This window comes from Oncorhynchus gorbuscha, linkage group LG07 (genome assembly GCF_021184085.1).
Source record: "Oncorhynchus gorbuscha isolate QuinsamMale2020 ecotype Even-year linkage group LG07, OgorEven_v1.0, whole genome shotgun sequence".
Classification (NCBI taxonomy): domain Eukaryota; kingdom Metazoa; phylum Chordata; class Actinopteri; order Salmoniformes; family Salmonidae; genus Oncorhynchus; species Oncorhynchus gorbuscha.
Window position 1 is genome coordinate 53,024,825 of NC_060179.1, and position 20,200 is coordinate 53,045,024.

Below are 20,200 nucleotides of genomic sequence, written 5' to 3' on the forward strand. Positions count from 1 at the left end.
GGGTGCTGGACCCAGTCAGGTCTTTGACAACAATATAACAAGCCATACCGTGGGGGGCTGGACCTAGTCAGGTCTTTGACAACAATATAACAAACCATACCGTGGGGGGCTGGACCTAGTCAGGTCTTTGACAACAATATACCAAGCCATACCGAGGGTTGCTGGGCCATCAGGCCTAACACATTCACCCTCTCTCCCGCTGAAAGATCAGTCACAAAATGTTGGCATCATTGTAATAGGTTGTAATCAAGCCCTGGTCTCCAGCATGGGAACTGAAGATGACTACCTGGTGCGGTAGTCTCAGGGACTGTTGGACTACTCCATATCATCTCGGCTCTGACACACACATGCAAACGCAAGCTTTGCAGTTCCATCAATCCATCTAGATACCTCTCACACCCTACAGTAGTAACCTGCGTATCGTGAGAACCTTCATAAATAAACCTGGAAAAACAAAACCGAGAAAACGGAATATGGGAACAAAACTGAATTAGGCAAAAAATACATACTGATTTTAAAGCGCCCTACCAACATTGTTTGCTGTGCATGACTGCACTTTAGAGTGTGTGTCATCCTGCAGAACAACATGTTTGGAAAATTGTGATCAGGTCCAATCAGGTCCATTTATCGAAAGCGACTTAGTCATGCATGCATACATTTTTACATATGGGTAGTCCTGGTAATCTAACCCACTATTCTGGTGTTGCAATGCTCTACTAAGATGCATGACAAGGTTATAAATGGTTTGTGAAGCCTCAACTTAATATGATTTATAAAGCCTTTATTAAGCGGTGCTTATGTCATATTGTACATAGTGGGTTATGTCACATTTGAAATGGGTGGTTATGTAACAGGTATTCCACATTTATGAGCCCTTTATAGAGCATGACATGTGGTTAGATTATTTGTAACACATTTATCTAGTGCTTATGAAGGCATTATGAAGGCTTTATGAAGCCTTTATAAACTGAGCGTCATTTAAAGCTGACCGGAAAAAATATATATGTCACAGAATGTACTGTAGTAGTTTTTCTTGGGTTGTGTTTATTTCAAACCTCCCCACATGCCCGTGACTGGCAGCACCCAAGTAATTATCAATTCGGAGCGCAGCTGCACGAGACACGATCGTAATGTCCATGGTCAATTTGGTTTGACATTCGATATCCCTATGGAGCCAATTAGGGACCATCAGTAAATTACCTTTGCAAAGTATTCAGACGCCTCAACTTTTTCCACATTTTGTTAGGTTACAGCCTTATTCAAGAATGTATTCAATTGTTTTTTCCCCTCCCCTCATCAATCTACACACAATACCCCCTAATGACTAAGCAGAAACAGGTTTTTAGAAATGTTTTCTCATTTCTAAAAAATTTAAATATCATAAATATCATATTTACATAAGTATTCAAAACCTTTATTTAGTACTTTGTTGAAACCCCCAATGGCAGTAATTACAGCCTTAAGTCTTCTTGTGTACGCTGCTATAACCTGGCACACTTGTATTTGGGGAGTTTCTGCCATTCTTCTCTACAGATCCTCTCAAGCTCTGTCAGGTTGGATGGAGAGCGTTGCTGTACAGCTATTTTCAGGTCTCTCCAGAGATGTTCGATCAGGGTCAAGTCCGGGCTCTGGCTGGGCCACTCAAGGACATTCAGAGACTTGTCCGGACGCCACTCCTGCGTTGTCTTGGCTGTGTGCTTAGGGTCATTGTCCTGGTTGAAGGTGAACCTTCGCCCCCAGTCTGAGATCCTGCGCTCTGAAGCAGGTTTTCATCAAGGATCTCTCTGTACTTTTCTCCGTAGATATTTGCCTCGATCCTGACTAGTCTCCTAGTCCCTGCCGCTGAAAAACACCCCTGCAGCATGATGCTGCCACCACCATGGGATGGTGCCAGGTTTCCTCCAGATGTGATGCTTGGCACTCTATGAAGAGTGTTGATGGTTCCAAACTTACTCCATTTAAGAATGATGGAGTTCACTGTGTTCTTAGGGACCTTCAATGCGGCAGAAATGTTTTCAAATCAAATCAAATTTCACCTTACAGTGAAATGCTTACGTACGAGCCCCTAACCAACAATGCAGTTTAAAAAGAAGATGGACAAGAATAATAAATAAAAAAGTAACAAGTAATTAAAGAGCAGCAGTAAAATAACAATGGCGAGACTATATGCAGGGGGTAACGGTACAGGGGGGGGGGGCAATGCATATAGTCTGGGTAGCCATTTGATTAGGTGTTCATCAGTCTTATGGCTTGGGTGTAGAAGCTGTTTAGAAGCCTCTTGGTCCTAAACTTGGTGCTCCGGTACCGCTTGCCGTGCGGTAGCAGAGCTAACAGTCTATGACTAGGGTGGCTAGAGTCTTTGACAATTTTTAGGGCCTTCCTCTGACACCGCCTGGTATAGAGGTCCTGGATGGCAGGAAGCTTGGCCCCCAGTGATGTACTGGGCCGTTTGCACTACCCTCTGTAGTGCCCTTCCCCAGATATGTTCTTCGATACCATTCTGTCTCGGAGCTCTACGGACAATTCCTTCAACCTCATGGCTTGGTTTTTGCTCTGACATGCGCTGTCAACTGTGGGACCTTATACAGACAGGTGTGTGCCTTTCCAAATCATGTCCAATCATTTGAATCCACCCCATGTGTACTCCAATCAAGTTGTAGAAACATCTCAAGGATGATCAATGGTGCACCTGAGCTCAATTTCGAGTCTCATAGCAAAGGGTCTGAATACTTATGTAAATGTAATATTTGATCTTCTAAAAACCTGTTTTGGCTTTGTCATCATGGGGTATTGTGTGCAGATTGCTGAGGATTTTTTTATTGAATACATTTTAGAATGAGGCTGTAACAAAATGTGTAGAAAGTCAAGGGGTCTGAAGGGGGTCTGAATACTTTCCGACTGCACTGTAGATGGGATAATATTTTTCAATAGCTCCGTATTTCAATTAATTAAAAACCTCAAACCAACTATACATTTTAGAAATTCATGTACACATATTTAAAGCATTTAATGAGACAACTAAAAGGTGTGCAACACATTGTGTAATTTATTGATGGTCCCTAACTAGCCCCACAGAGTATCCAAAGTCAAACCAACTTTGCCACGGTCGCACATCGGCCGGCTGAAGCTAATTGGTGAAAGATGGCTAGCTTGCTAGCTAGTATGGGCTACTTGAGGCGGCATGTAGCCTAGTGGTTAGAGCATTGGGCCAGTAACCGAAAGGTTGCTAGATCGAATCCCCGAGTTGAAAAGATAAAAATCTGACATTCAGCCACTGAACAAGGCAGTTAAACCCATTGTTCCTAGGCCATCATTGTAAATAAAAATGTGTTCTTAAATGACTTGCCTAGTTAAATAAAATACTTCCAAACAGAAGACCTGGTTACACTGTTTCAAGTTAACTAGAAGGTTGAGCGACTGTGTACTGTTTTGGGAGAGTGAAAGTACAAGTGCTTCCCACATTAGATCACACACACAAGAGACACGCACAACAAAGCACGCCTCCAAAACCCAAATCTCGTTCTCAGTCGCATTTCCTGATTAGGAGAATTGAAACCGAGGCTAAATCAGTAAGTTCAGCCCCCCCACCACAGCGCAAGCGAGCTGATGTTAGACAGGTATATTGTTGAACGTGGTGTAAGGGGTGGAAAATGCGAATGCACCAGTTTTTACTGTACATGATGACATTGCAAACTAACTAACATTTGACACTTGGCGAAAGCCAAAAATAGAGCCCTCTGAGCTAAAAGATTTTTCTATCAAATGAGCAAATAGCCCAGTCTGCAATGAGACTGAAACTAGAAAAGACACCTTTACAGGAAATGGATTGAAGTATGTTTTCCACATGTTCATTAGAGTACAACACTTTCTTGGAGTTGGGATACGACAGTATAGTCACTGCAATTCCCACCTGTAGGCCTTCTATTATCCTTTAGGTTCTACCATGGAAAACAATGATTGCATATCGGCAGAATGTCTAGCATCTGGATCATTAACTGGGTCATGACTGTCATTCCTCTGCAGGCGAAGAAGGGCCCGTATGCCTTTCTATGGGACATGGCTGTGGTGGAGTACGCCGCACTGACGGACGATGACTGCACCATCACTGTCACAGGAAACAGCATGAGCAGCAAAGGCTACGGCATCGCCATGCAGCATGGGAGTCCATACAGAGACCTCTTCTCCCAGAAGTGAGCAATGCCACCAACATCTCTCCTCATCATACACCATCTACGCTGAGTATACCAAACATGACAAGCATTCAAAACATTGAGTTGCACCCCCCCCCCCCCCCCTCAAACACCCCCTCCATTTAGCCCTCAGAACAGCCTCAATTCGTCGGGGCATGGACTCTACGAGGTGTCGAAAGCGTTCGACAGGGATGCTGGCCCGTGTTGACTCCAAAGCTTCCCACAGTTGTGTCAAGGTGGCTGGATGTCCTTTGGGTGGTGGCCCATTCGTTAATGACTTAAATGTAAAGTAAATGTTATACAAGCGGGAAACTGTTGAGAATGATAAACCCACCCGCGTTATAGTTTTTGACATAAACCCATACCCCTACACCGTTCAAAGGTCCTTACATTTTTTTGTCTTGCCTATTCACCCTCTGAATGGTACAAATACATGATCCATGTCTCAATTGTCTCGATGCTTAAATAATCCTTCTTTTAACCCGTCTCCTCCCCTTCATCTACCCTGTTGAAGTCGATTCAACAAGTGACATCAATAAGGGTTCATAGCTTTCACCTGGATTCACCTGGTCAGTCTATGTCATGGAAAGAGATGGTGTTCTTAACGTTTTGTATACTCAGTGTATATTGTAATGAACCTGGCGTTGAGAAGCACAATTAAACTCTCCCCAAAGGGAACCTTCATTGGAGCAGCTGTGACTTGCCCGGCGTTGCGACCCTAGGGTTGCAAGTTCGAGTCTCGCCTCGGAACCCCGTGCTACTCCCTCGTTTCATTACATTATTTATGCATTATAGGTATACCATCATCTTATCAACAGCTCTATACAGTCTGTAATTCTCCTTCCTTCTCCCTCTCCTTTCATCCCACCATCTCTTCCTTCCATCACCTTGAGGAAATATCCTAAGTCTAAGTGCATATGGTTTAACGCGCACATCCTTTGATTCCTAATGACTTTCTCTGCTTCATAAAAGCCATAAACATAATCACTGATGGTTGACGGTGCCTGGGGGAATTGAGCGCCGTAATTGGCAGAGAGGTCATTCAGAGGTCATTATAATCAGCCATTTTAGGAGGAATTTGACGAGGGAAATGCAAGGCCCACGAACATAGTGTTTTTATAAAGTCACTTGGTAGTAAAAACATAAGTGAAAATGCTCTTTATAAAGGTCAGGAGTTACTGTAGGGTAAAGACTCATTCACAGAGGCTTAATGCATGATTGTAAATGCCATTGTCTGTATGTTATATATACACATGTATACTGAACAAAAACATAAACGCAACATGCAACAATTTCAAAGATTTTACTGAGTTACAGTTCATAGAAGGAAATCAGTCAGTTGAAATGAATTCATTAGGCCTTAATCTATGGATTATCTTGTCAAATGAGAAATGCTCACTAACAGGGATGTGAACAAATTTATAGACAACATTTTTGAGAAATAAACTTTTTGTCCATATGGAACATTTCTGGGATCTTTTATTTCTGCTCATGAAACATGGGACCAATAATTTACATGTTGTGTTTATATTTTTTGTTCAGTATATTTACATTTCCCCTTTCAATTATATATTATCAGACATACATCTGGAAAGTATTCAGACACATTCACTTTTTTCACATTTTGTTACGTTACAGCGTTATTCTAAAATTGATTAAACTGTTTTTTTCCCTCATCGATCGACACACAATACCCCATAATGACAAAGAAAAAAAAACTGGTTTATATAATTTTTGGCTAATTTATAAAAATAAAAAAACACTGAAATATGACATTTACATAAGTATTCAGAACCTTTACTCAGTACTTTGTTGAAGCACCTATGGCAGAGATTACAGCCTCGAGTCTTCTCTGGTATGACGCTACAAGCTTGGCACACCTGTATTTGGGGAGTTTCTCCCATTCTTCTCTGCAGATCCTCTCAAGCTCAGTCAGCTTGGATGGAGCGTAGCTGCACAGATTTTTCAGGTCTCTCTAGAGATTTTCAATCGGGTTCAAATCTGGGCTCTGGCTGGACCACTCAAGGACATTCAGAGAATTGTCCCGAAGCCACTCCTGCATAGTCTTGGCTGTGTTCTTAGGGTTGTTGTCCTGTTGGAAAGTGAAACTTCGCCCCAGTCTGAGCTACTGACCGCTCTGGAGCAGGTTTTCATCAAGGATCTCTCTCTTCTTTGCTCCGTTCATCTTTCCCTCGATTCTGACTAGTCTCCTAGGCCCTGCCGCTGAAAAACATCCCCACAGCATGATGCTGCCACCACCATGCTTCACCATAGGGATTGTGCCAGGTTTCCTCCAGATGTGACACTTGGCATTTAGGCTCATCTTGGGTTCAATCTTGGTTTCATCAGACCAGAGAATCTTGTTTCTCATGGTCTGAGAGTCATTTAGGTGCCTTTTGGAAAACTCCAAGCGGGCTATCATGTGCCTTTTACTGAGGAGTGGCTTCCGTCTGGCCACTACTATAATGGCCTGATTGGTGGAGTGCTGCAGAGATGGTTGTCCTTCTGGAAGGTTCTCCCATCTCCACAGAGGAACTCTGGAGCTCTGTCAGAGTGACCATTGGGTTCTTTGTCACCTGCTTGACTAAGGCCCTTCTTCCCCGATTGCTCAGTTTAGCCTGGCGGCCAGCTCTAGTTTTGGTGGTTCCAAACGTCTTCCATTTAAGAATGATGGAGGCACTGTGTTCTTGGGGACCTTCAATGCTGCAGACATTTTTTGGTACCCTTCCCCAAATCTATGCCTCGACACAATCCTGTCACGGACCTCGGCAGACAATTCCTCTGACATCATGGCTTGGTCTGTGCTCTGATATGCACTGTCAACTGTGGGACCTTATATAGATAGGTGTGTTCCTTTATAAAAAATAATGTCCAATAAATTTAATTCACTACAGGTAGACTCCAATGATGTTGTAGAAACATCAAGGATGATCAATGCAAATAGGATGCACCTGAGCTCAATTTCAGTTTTTTGTATTTTAATAAACGTTAAAAAAATGTCTAAAAACCTGTTTTCACTTTGTCTTTATGGGATATTGTGTGTAGATTAATGAGAATTAGGCTGTAAGGTAACATAATGTGGAAAAATGAAAGGGGTCTGAATACTTTCCGAATGCACTGTATTTTAGCACAGTTAGAATGGATTTGTATAATGCTTTTAGTTTGGATTACTTATCACTAAACCGCCCTTGAGGAGCTACTTGTTATATTTGAATTACAGAGTAAAGGATCACTGCAACATGTGTTTGAAGGCTCTTGACTCTGTGTGTCATGCAGCTCTTCGTTTGGTCACCAATCAGAGACATCTAACTCAACATTGTGATCTCTACACTGCGGTTGGATTTACACCACCAGCAACAGGCAGGCTCAAACACTGGTATATTCTTATTTATACGGCCATTTTAGGAAAACTGACATCTTATCTATCGTCTCTTCTAGCACAAAATGAAAACACATATAAGCTCAGATCTCAATCGTGTTTCATGCTAAGAGTCCCGAAAGCTAGAACAGAGCATCGAAAGGACTTTCCATTACTCATTCCCTTGGTCTTGGAATTCCCTCCAAGCCAACCTAAAACTCCAGGACCTGGTGTCCCTGGAGGAGTTCAAAGGACAAATTGGTTAACAGTTTGTTGAGACATGTAGTTCTTCCTAGTATTCACTCGTTCGTGTTGCCTTATGTAAGGAAGCATGTTGTGTTACTTCACACACACCACACACACACACCACACACATGCCTGCATGCCGCACAACACATCCACTGTTTATTTGCTGTTGTACTTTTGCTGTTGTATTTGTGCTGTTGCCAGTTTCTTCTATCTGTGTTGTCCGTCTTGTCTTACGTTGTTATTTTTAACGTTTTCTTTTATGCCAGCCCCCGCCCCCACAGGAGGCCTTTTGTCTCTTGCCAGGCCACCATTGTAAATAAGAATATGTTTTAATAGATCAGCCTGCTTTATAAAGGTTCAATCAAAAAATGATGTTTGTTTTACTATATCAGCACAGGTTGCAATCAATAAATATGTTGCATGTTCCAGCTGAGAGTTGGTTTATGAAATCAACCTATAATGAATTCATAACAAGCGTTGGGTTTGGATTAAAGAATAATCATTCAGCATGATTCTGCTAATTACTTCCATGAAAAAAGGCTCGCAATGGATAGTTTAATAGCTAAATACTGTACTTGGGCATTGACGTCAACTTTTCACAACGTTTGAAAGTCTTTGGTCATTAGTTGCAGGACGCTGATTGGGTAAATCTGTCCATAATCACATGTAAGCTACAGGACTGTTTCGCTTGCACAGACTGGAATATGTTCAGGGGATTCAGCCGATAACATTGAGGAGCTTACTACATCAGTCACCGGCATCATCAATAAGTGCATCGACGACATTGGCCCTACAGTGACTGTCCATACAGATCCCAAACCAGAAGCCATAGATTACAGGCAACATCTGCACTGAGCTAAAGGCTAGAGCTGCCGCTTTCAAGGAGCGGGACACTACCAGGATGCGTACTCAGAACATGCGCTGACCAGCTAACATGTGCCTTCACTGACATTTTCAACCTCTCCCTGACCCAGTCAGTAATACCTACATGTTTCAAGCAGACCACCATAGACCTTGGGCCCAAGAACACCAAGATAACCTGTCTAAATGACTATTGCCATGTAGCACTCACATCTGTAGCCATGAAATGTTTTGAAAGGCTGGTCCTGGCTCACATCAACACCATCATTCCAGACACCCTGGACCCTCTCCAATTCACATACCGCCCCAACAGATACAGAGATGCTGCCATCTCTATTGCCCTCCACACTTCCCTCGCCCACCTGGACAAGAGGAATTCTTATGTGAGAATGCTGTTCATTGACTATAGCTCAGTGTTCAACGTAATTGTGCCCTCCATGCGTACGCCCCCATCCACATCGATAGGGCTGTGGTGGAGCGGGTAGAGAGCTTCAAGTTCCTCCTTGTCCACATCTCTAAGAAATGATCATGGCCCACACACACACACCAACACAGTCGCGAAGAAGGCACGACAACACAGCTTCCCCCTCAGGAGGCTGAAAAGATTTGGCACAGGCCCTCAGATCCTCAAAAAATGTTCTACAGCTGCACCTTTGAGAACATCTGGAATGGCTGCATCGCCGCTTGTTATGGCAACTGCTTTGCATCCGACCACACAGCACTACAGAGGGTAGTGCGTAAGTACCAGTATACCATTGGTCTGAGTTCCCTGTCATCCAGGACCTCAACACCAGGCAGTGTCAGAGGAGGGCCCTAAAAATGGTCAAATACTCCAGTGACACGGCAAGTGGTACCGATGAACCAAGTCTGGGACCAACAGGACCCTGAACAGCTTCGACCCACAAGCCATTAAGACTGCTACTGTAAATAGTTAAATAGTTAACCAATAGCTACCCAGACTGTGCATTCACCCTTTTTGACTCATCACATATGTTGCGGCTCCTGTTTATTATCTATCCTGTTGCCTAGTCACTTTATCCCTACCTATATGTACATGTCCACCTCAATTACCTCGTACCCCCGCACATCGACTAGTGGTACCTCGTGTATATAGCCAAGTTACCTTTACTCATTGTGTATTTATTCCTTGTGTTATTATTATTATTGTTCTATTATAGTATTTTTTTTTCTTTCTTTTCTCTCTATATTGTTGGGAAGCACCCATAAGTAAGCATTTCACTGTTAGTCTACACCTCTTGGTTACGAAGCATGTGACAAATACAACGTGATTTGACCAATTAGGACTGTGTAATGATATTTGCCAAGGATTTACCCAAAATGAATCCCAAAATCACTGTCTTAATCAAACAACCAAAACATCTTGTTTTGATTATTCTCAGTTATAATAGCTCCAAAGCATCCATGAAAACAACCCAAAATGTTTTGTCACACTATCTAACACATTGTCACACACAAATCTAACTCTCTTCAACGCAGTGAAAATAAACAGCAATGAGTGCCATCCCAACTCCACAACCAGAATGAACTACCGTTCTAGTGACTAAAACACAGGTCTTAGGATAGGAACAGTGATCGTTCTACAAAGCAGAACCAGTTTCAACCAGGTTTGACCTGGGGCTCTTGGAGGCCACACGCCCACACCTTCGATAAGCCACCAATGCGGTGGAACACTTAAATCCTCTCCTCTCTTCAGAGGTGTGCTACGTCAGGGCCCTTCGGAGTGCACACTCAGTACGCAGGGCCACAGCAAGTGAAGAGCTGGGTCAGAGCTTAAGGGATGAGGTCCCTCCGTGGAAGAGCCTCAATAATGCCTATCCCTACGACACTGAACTGAACACGATCTCTCTATCTACGCTCATGATGGCCCGGATGAATATCCATCTGGGAAATTCAGGGCTAACAGAGTGGGGGTGGTGGGGGTGTGATGTGCTTCGAGGACAGCTGGGAGGCTGCTCATGGGGTAATAACAGGCTGAACCAGAATGTCATCTCATCTACAGAGACGGATTCCTCTTGCCACCGTCCCCCTTCCCATCATCATAATCCATTTCCCTCTCTCCTTCCCTCTCTCCTTCCCTCTCTCCGCACCCTCGTCTATCCATAACCGTACACATTCACCATGGGCTCCTTTTAATCTCAGAAATTGCTGTGGCGGTAGTGTTTGCCCACAGGAGCGGTTCTCTGATAATGGTCTTGTCCTCTTTGCCACGGCTATTTTTCTTTTAATTAAGCAGTTCTTCCCTCTGTTTTACTTTGGATTTCGTTTGTGGCAATGAAGGAATAGGAAAAGCTGACATTTAATGAAGTTTACTGTCGGGTTTAATTCATTGAGCAGGCACAATTCAAACAAATCACACTTAAAATGCCGTGCTGTGTGAATTGTCACAAATGAATGCAGTCATCTACAGAAGATAAAAGCAGGTCTATTTTTCATTCTTCCTTTAGTGCCATGATAGCATATGAGTAGTAGCTGTGCAACTCGGGTCCTTGTCCTTAGTCTCAATTCTTTGCGTAACAGCCTTAACTTAATACAACAGCCTGTTTTGAGCAAAGCAGAGGAAGCATATGTCTCTTACACCCAGATATTTCCCCTCCTTGCAGGATCCTGGAGCTGCAGGAAAAAGGAGACCTGGACATCCTGAAGCAGAAGTGGTGGCCGCGTACGGGCCGCTGTGACCTCAACAGCCACTCCAACGCCACACCCGACGGGAGGTCCCTGAAGCTGCACAGCTTTGCCGGTGTCTTCTGTGTCCTGGCCGCCGGACTGCTGCTGGCCTGCCTGGTTGCCGGCCTGGAGATGTGGTGGAACAGCAACCGCTGTGGGCAAGAGCAGCCCAAAGAGGTGACCGAGCACAGAACCCGGAGGACAGGGCAGCAGGGGGAGGACACTGCCACACTCTACTTTAAGGATCCAGCCGCAGACCACAGTCCCGATTTAGTTGAGCTCCAGTACACGCAGTTATAGATTGTGCTCTGATTGAAATCAAATTTGGTCCCTCTAATCTATCCCCCCTCTTCTCTGAAACCAAATCCATCTGTTTTTGTATGGCATACATACCTCACACAGCTCACAGATAAAGACGGATCCCCCTTATCATTTTCTTACTAATATATTTCCATCTTGATTATTAATATTTTTGGGAAACTCTTCGAATTTGATCATCGCTGTATGTTAATCACATCATCGGTGTATGTTAATCACACATCATCGGTGTATGTTAATCACACATCATCGGTGTATGTTAATCATAAACCCTTAAGCTGCCTTTAGGATAACAAACTGCCCAACCAATATGTTTTTTTTTAGATAAGCTATTCCTGCATTTTTCACAAGTCTCTTACTAATATGTCAGAACAACTGATTTCAGGCAGTGATGAGCATCAGTCCCCAGCAAATTTTCCAGTCACATACTTTGTATTGAATTATTGTCAAAACCTTTCTCACTCAGACAAAGTTTTGCCATTTTCAATTCAGCAAGATTCTCTGTAGGGATATTAACTAACTATATCCAGATTAAATGCATAGAAATAGAATAAAAAGAACAGACAAATCACTGACTTGAAAGGTTATACCCATTCAGTTAATTCAATTTCTATGCAATTAATCCTATCCGATAGGTGAAATCGAGATATATAACTTTTGAAAAACTCCTCCCAGAGGATTACACTTTCAAAGGGAGATTTGAACACCTTTTTAAATGTCTTATTTCAGAGTAGATCCACGTATCTATTTGATTCATGTCAATGTGAATCAGCCAAATATGAAATATGACATTTCTGAGAAAACGTCAGTATCGAGTTTGTTTTAAGTTCCCTGTGACATTAGTGTTCCTGAAAAACCCATTGATTACCAACACAGTTTCTTACCCTGAATTGTGAACACAATTACACTGCCTACCACAGAGAACCATTTTAATTGATTCTCGTAAGACTTTCCCCTGCTAAGTGCCTACTAAACTGATTGACACCGATTACACGTTTATACCTCATTGCCAGTTCACGTTAAGCCTTTCGTATTAGTTTAATCCACTCAAGTTACTGTGATGGTGTGAACATGTCTAACGAGGCCTCTCACATGAGAGAGTTACTCTCCCCTTGCATGTGACATGGGACAGGTTAAGGCTTGACATGGATCCGTAAACTAAAGTGTGAGCAGAAACAGGATGTTTGCACAGCAATAAGAGCCACTGCATCTGTCCAACCCAGTCCATAATCCCTAGTAAATTCCCTGTGTGACGTCTTATTGCAATTATATGTCAATGTGGACATCCATACGTTTTTATTCTTGACTGTTCTATGATCTCGTGCAGGTTACTAAGGATTACAGACTGGCAAGGGTTTCTGGTCCATTGACATATAATGACATTACCACTGCTTCACCGGAAGGGAGGAAGGACATTTGGACAGAGAGAGAAAGAGACTGGGATGAAGCAGAAGCTATTGACACAGGTCAGAATAGAGCTCCTAAGATCTGATTTGTGCTGCTGCATTAAAGAGGCACTCTGATCTCTCCGATTGGGCATGGGGGGGGGGGGGCATCTTGATCTAAAACTCCACAACACCATCTCATATCTGGCAATCTTCTATTCTCTGATTGTTGTTCTGTTTCTTCCCCATTTTTGGTTAGTTGCTTTTGTGGTGGATGGATGCGTGCATGACCAAGGACTTGTCTCTCACCCTCACGTAGAAACATTGTACGGGGGGGGGGATAAGAGGAAGTTAATTCAGCGACATTTTCTATGAACTACCTCCCTATGATGCTTTGTGAAGGTATTTATTATGCCTTTTACAGACATTGTTATAACACATGTTATACGCAGTACATAACTCTAAGTGGGTTCGTCCAGTCTGACGAAGGTGGTGTACAGAACGTGGTACAGGGATGACCTACGATACAGGAAGTATGCACAGTGATCATAGTGTTATGCATACGGAGGCCACTTTGAAAACAGCTTACTCCAGTCCTAGATAAATCCTTCGATCAAGTGTCAGGCCACCATGGGTGGATAGAGTGGTTTTCTAGTTTGATGTTTTACGAATTGTTTTTGCATTACGAAAGCTTTCACTCTGCAGAGCATGTTGTTATTTCCCCTCAACATAAATCAACACACTCTTATTAAAACACTGGTGCAGTGGTTTGATTTTAGGCGGTTAATTTGTTTTCGGCGTGCTGCCAATGCCGACAAGATTAGAAACATATTTTAATGCGGCGCCAGTCTGCTAAAACAATAGCCTTGGCTGAGATGTTTTCATTCGCTTTAAGAGTCTTTTTTTTAATGATACAGAGCTGATACCGTCGTAAATTCATTCCCACGATCAATGTCTCTGTTGATGAAGTCTTCAGAACATATGGAATCAAGATTACATTTGCACATTCCGGACGGCTCGAGCTGATATGGGAAGCACTGAGGAAACACAGTTGTTTGTCTGTAACTTGACATTGATGAAGGCCGTCATTGTGAATAAGAATTTGTTCTTAATTGACTCGCCTAATTAAATAAAGGTTAAATAAAAAGAAATGTAATCTTGGTCGATCAAGATTGACTAAATGGCTTAGCATTTAGGAACTCCTCTGTGCTGTGTTATGATGGCATAATGTGCTTATGACAGGCAGTTGATATTGACAAGAGGAAGAGTCAATTTGATGTGGCACTGATCCCATTGAAAGGTCATGGCTTCTGATGGTCAAATGACTAACACACACAGTGTGTCATTACGAGAGGAGTCAGTTGATTTCCTAGCATAAAATCGCAAATCATCATCGGTCTTCGTAGAAACACATTTCTGATAACGTCTTCCATTCCAGAACATGTCTTATTTTCATTGGTTGGGATTTGTGCTCCACATATAGAATCTTAACCTTTGCAGTTTGTTGTGTTGTATATGTACTGCACATAAGGATCAACTTGGATTTTGTCTCCATATTCAGTTTTTTTAACTAATATCATCGCTGAGTCAGACCATGACTGGAGCCAAGTTATGCCTGCCTCCAAAGTAGCCATTTGCAATAGTCTAGTGCAGCCTCCAAGTGCCAGGACACATCTCCTGATTGGCTAGTGATACCTGCTACCCTGAAGTATGTTTTGTCCTCTACCTTTCAATGTCCCAATGTAGCATTTTTTTGTCAGCCAAGGACCTGAAGTGTCAATTAGCTTATAACACGTATGCATAACTACAGTCATCCAAAGACACATACATCTGTCAGCCTCAGCAGCTCAGATGTATTAAATATAGTGATCTGATATCAGATCGATTCACCTGGCCAACATCAGTAAGTCATTGATTGAGAGGTAGTGCTGAGTGATCAACCAAAATGTTGGTTATTTTTCGTTTTTTAAATAACTAATTGGCCGAAGTCAGTTTAATTATTTGAATTCCATTTCATTTTTTTCTGCTCAGTTTCTGTAGAGATAAATCAGATCAGGATCGAACTGTGCGATGTAGTAGGGAGTTGTAGTTTCCAATAGGCCAATATTCTTTCTAGTTTAGTGCAGAACACCTGGTAATTAACTACAATGATCATAATACATTGCGCACCCGTTTACTTGTCCGGTCTGTGTGGAGCAGACACTGAGACCTCTTTGATGGAGAGAAGAGAGAAGGTACGAGAGGGATAGAGAGCAGTTGCTTTGCGAGGTATCTCTACCTGAAAATACAAGATCTAAGTGAGTGATAGTTGGTATTTGGCAGTCATAAAAGTATGCCTTATTTACTTTTCAAAACTACTAAAATAGTGATTTTGTCAGACAGGCAGCATATCTATAGAGATTAGATGATGACTTGGAATGAAATACAGTCAAATAAAACAAATATTTTATTCAAGTAATGTGAATAAATTATGGTTGTAATGGGCACATTACCCGCATAGTGCGTTTAATATATAACAATTTTAATTATTTAAAAAAAACGAAGACGGGTGATAATTTTTTAATAACAAAATCGAAATTGAACCAACCTCAAAAAGCACTGAATCGCTCAGCACTATTGAGAGGTAAACGGACACTGTAAAAGCCCATATGTGGCCATCTAAACAGGACACCAATACATTATCTCAACTTTACTTCAATATACTGTAGCATCAGCAATGAAGCCTAAGGTTACATGGTGCCCCAGATCAGTCAGTAGAGGTTAGGATGTAGCTTGGCTCCAGCATTGGTGTCGTCTGTCAAAGATTTGACACCTCTTACTAAACATCAAACTGTCTATGTCCACTGGCCAAGTTTGATTTCAAGGTGCACATTCTATACACCTGTAATTGAGTCACCTCAATTCCAATTGGGCACTTAAAACAGACATTACTCAATCAGCATGTTGAGTGAAACACTCAGAGGCTTGGGAAACAAACCACCTCAAAAAAGCTAAGGAAGAGGAGAGGGAACCTAAATGCATGGAGCTGGTGAAAAGCCTGAGAATCCCATGGAGAACAGCCCATCTCAGCCTCTGTGTCCCTTCCTCCCCCTCTCTCTTTCACCCTCTAGGACAAGGAGGTGAATCTGGAACAGGTGCATCAGCGTATGAACAGTCTTATGGACGAGGACATGGCACACAAGCAGATCCCTGGCCCGTCTATCGAGATCTCTGCGCTGGACATCGACAGCATGCAGCCCAGCCGGCAGCTGGAGTCTGTGCGGGACTACCCGGGCAGGGGCCTGTCTGTGAGCACCTATCTCCCGGGGGAGGGCCATGGGGTGGGCCTGGGTCGGACACTAGCTCAGGGCCCTGGCAGCACACTCCCCCACCACCCCTCCAGCAGCTCCACCATCCCCTCCATTCAGTGCAAACACAGAGCTCCCAACGGGGCTCTGTTCCGACTGAGTCCCGCCAAGACACCCATGCCAATGTCTTACCAGGGAGTTCCCGGAGGACCCATCCCAGAAGCCATTGAGCCCACCCACAGTACATCCATCTGATGGTGCCTCAACGTCACATCTCCTACCCCTCACCTGATTTTTGTGGGGTATTATTTGTGGGGGGGGAAGTAAATAAATAAAAAAATTGGGAAAGTGTGCAAACAAGAGAAATAAGAGATTTTTATTACCTGTTGAACAACCGACATTAAAGGAAAAGCAAATTCTTTTTGTATATATTTGTAAATACTGAGAGAACGAAGTGAAGTTAAAGTGTATTTTGAATATTCTCAATTTTTCAAGTTGAGTTATAAAAAAACTAAATAAGATGAAAAAAAAATGAAAAAAAATGACTGTTTGAATGGCTTTGTAAATTTTGTTCTATATGAATAATGACGCAAATTCATTGTGATTGTTTTCTAAGTGCCGAAAAATGTCTCTCCACAGTTCATTCTTAGATTACCATTCACCATAGGACATAATGTTGAACTCCATTCACCATAGGACATAATGTTGAACTCCAACTGTTATGCACCTCTTTAACAACCTTATACTTCAGTATCAGATAAGAATATTCCAAATAGATGGAATCATTTTGTTTGTAAGACATATATACATTTTTCAAGTTTTTTTTCCCTTCTTTTTCTAACTTAAAGTCTTGGTGAATCATTGTTTAAGGCTGAAACTGAAGTAAAAATTGTTTCTCGTGAGTTCTACAGATTTATGAAATGGATGGTACTTCATTAAGTTCAATTTCAGCCCTATTATGTTGTCAAAGACAGAGGGAGATACAGTCCCAGTCAGCCCCCAACAGCAAAGAAAGGCAGTCCCAGTGGTACTAGTGCCGTGTACAGCATAACATCAGCCACGCTAAGGGAATGTTCTAAAGGAGTCTGATATAAATCCTGATTGAATCGTGCCCCTTCCAGTGTATGCTACATGTTTCCTTGATTGAGTGGAGGGGATGTATAAAACAAAAGTTTTATTTTTACATTTAACAAAAAAAAGGCTCATTTTAGGAAAAAATAGATGTATTCATTTCGTACTTAAGGATTTATTGTTGAAAAGCTGTATACCGGTTCTCCTTTCAGAGCAGTGGAGTCTTTGGAACCTAAGAGGGAGAAAAGTAGATATATAATATCTCATATTTATCATTTGTAATAGAGCAATTATCACCAAGGAAGATGGAAGATAAAAGAGTGATATCAAAATCATGAACTATTAGTGTTAGTAATAGCAGTTCAGGTGGCATATCCTAATGTCTAAATTCTGATGGTTCTCTGTTCATAAAACAAACAGAATTTCCCCATCAATTAACCTGGGCACATTGCAGAGCAGCAGTTTCTGTCACATTTCCAACTGAAGATGAACTGCAAAACTTTACCAAGACTTTCATAAGTGCAATTAAAATGCAATTATGTCCTGCAGTATACTTTTTGTTTCTGTTTATTTCCTTTAGCCTGTCATTCTGGAAAACTCATTGCTAGGAAGTGAGATAGTGAATGTCAATCTCAGTGGTTATATTGTGTTGTCGTTCGTCACATCCTATATGCACAATACAACGTGTACCAGGAGTACTGATCAGTGATCTATACTCATACTGTTAAAAAGGTTTTCATTTACTGGATTGTCCGTACCTCTTGGAAAATGTAACCAATTTCCCTGCAGAGCCAATGAGGGAAAGCAAAGAAGGATAATTAAGTGATGTCATGAGAATAAACAGAACTACCATACCTCAAAGTGAGAGAATCATGTTTCGCATCACCCGTTCTCCACTCATGCTTCTCGAACAAAATTGGCGAGGTTGTAAAGCCTGAATATTTTGTACAAGTACAAGTACTTACTAATGTGAACCAAAGTGATCTCATTTTACACTGTGTTCTGCATACAACCTGTGGCTCTGATCAGCTAGCTAACAGTGGTGAAAAGGAAGTCCCACGTTACTGTACTGTAAGGGTTTAGTGTGTTTCACTGCCTTACTGTATACCACCCCCCCCCCCCGTTACTGTATCAATGGCCACACCACAATATTAAAGAAAATATTATAGAAAGCTATCATACCATATAGTCTGTAAAAGTACATCTAAGGGAGACTCTTATTTTATTTATGAATATGCTGCTTGGAGTTTCTTAATCTTTAATAAAGAAATATGGTTTACATATGTTTGTTTCTATGATTCACGGGCATGTGATGATAGATAACCCGTACAGTACATTTGCATGTGCCAGTATTATAAACCATTTGTCCTATATTCATTTATTTTTAAACATTATGAAAACATTAACATTTTATTTTGATCTTTGAAAACCAATTCTAGTACTAACTGATATCATAGAAGTCATGTCTGCCTTGCTTTATTTGCTTTAATGCTCTCGTTATGATATAAATGAAAATCATCCCTTTGAGGTGGTGCTCTATTAACTGGCCAACATGAAGGAAATGATTCCAACAGATAGCTGAGGATGACAGAATAGACCAATCAACAAGTTCTCTTCATCACAACAGGGCCTTTTACTTACGCCTAGGGCTGTTGTGGTGACCCTATTACCGCCACACCGGCGGTCACAAGTCATGAAGGCAGTCAAATTCCACAGGCTTCTCCAAGCTCTGATGCTGCTGATGGTCATTAGTAGCCTATCAAACTTGCTAACTGCCTGGTACTCCGCACTCTATTGTTCCTCTAATCACTCTGACATCAATGCAAATGTATTTGAAAATCTAATCAAACATTTCATGAGAGCCCATGATGGCTGCTAATAAACAGACGAGGATCCCATCGGCTTTCTATAGGCTAGGCCTACTATATTTATTTCTCAACGTTCCTAATATTAAGCACATTGCTTATATTTACAACAGGAGTATAGCATACCTGGCTGGCATGAAAATAAACCACGAGGAAAAGTGTCCTCCATTCGCTATTTCAGTGCATAGATGTATTCTTTCCGCTGCCCCTGTTTTGATACAGGTGCACGATAATGGTCCATTCTCAATCCAAACAAATGTCACACGTATATGATTTAGTATATGTAAAGATTAAATCAAAAATAGTCTGATGGGTGACAATATTAGCCTATCAGTTGAGAATGATATATTATCACTTGTGAATGATGCCCAGCATAAGAAACAATGACTTTTTTTGCGACCTTTTTCTAATCGCACACCTCATGTAGCCTAGCCCACAGGCCTATATGTTTTTATAAGGTTTGTATCACAACTAAAGTGGCCAAATAACTTCCTTAAAATGAAGCACATTAATCCTCTTTCCAAGAGATGTAGAGCCTATTGGCCTATAAGCAGCGCATGAATTTCATGTTTGGGGAAGACCATTTTCACCACAGAAATGCACCTTCAGAATAAAAGCAGTACATGCATATTTGCATTTGCGGTCACTTTTGATAATGGTGTTTTCTGCTGTTGGGTTCTGAGAATGTGAATAGGGAAGTGATCACATGTGGCAGGAATTTGTAAGGGGAGAGAGCCATGAACTAGTGATGAAGGGGGGTGGTCGAGGTCAGGTCAGGTGACGTTAAGGGAGAAATAAAAGTTTATGGCCCGTATCACTTAGTGTCCTGCCTAGCAGTAAAGACACAATGTTTGTACAGATGTGTAGGAGGAGACTCAGCCTAGGAGAAAGGATTAAACATCAGTGCTTGTATGAAAATGTTTTTGTCTAA

At 41.9% G+C, this 20,200-nt stretch overlaps 1 protein-coding gene across 2 annotated transcripts in view; it reads left to right on the forward strand.

Annotated features, from left to right (window-relative positions):
* LOC124040008 (glutamate receptor ionotropic, delta-1-like) overlaps nt 1–18,685 on the forward strand; it is a 432,261-nt gene extending 413,576 nt beyond the window's left edge. The window contains exons 14-17 of one of the 2 annotated variants that reach the window (XM_046356698.1): nt 4,024–4,190; nt 11,280–11,520; nt 12,989–13,127; nt 16,157–18,685. In XM_046356698.1, coding sequence (XP_046212654.1) covers nt 4,024–4,190; nt 11,280–11,520; nt 12,989–13,127; nt 16,157–16,563 — 954 coding nt within the window. In that variant the 3' untranslated portion in view covers nt 16,564–18,685. The remainder of the gene's footprint in view (nt 1–4,023; nt 4,191–11,279; nt 11,521–12,988; nt 13,128–16,156) is intronic. The other variant, XM_046356699.1, reaches the window with a different exon arrangement.
* The last annotated feature ends 1,515 nt before the right edge of the window (nt 18,686–20,200 follow it).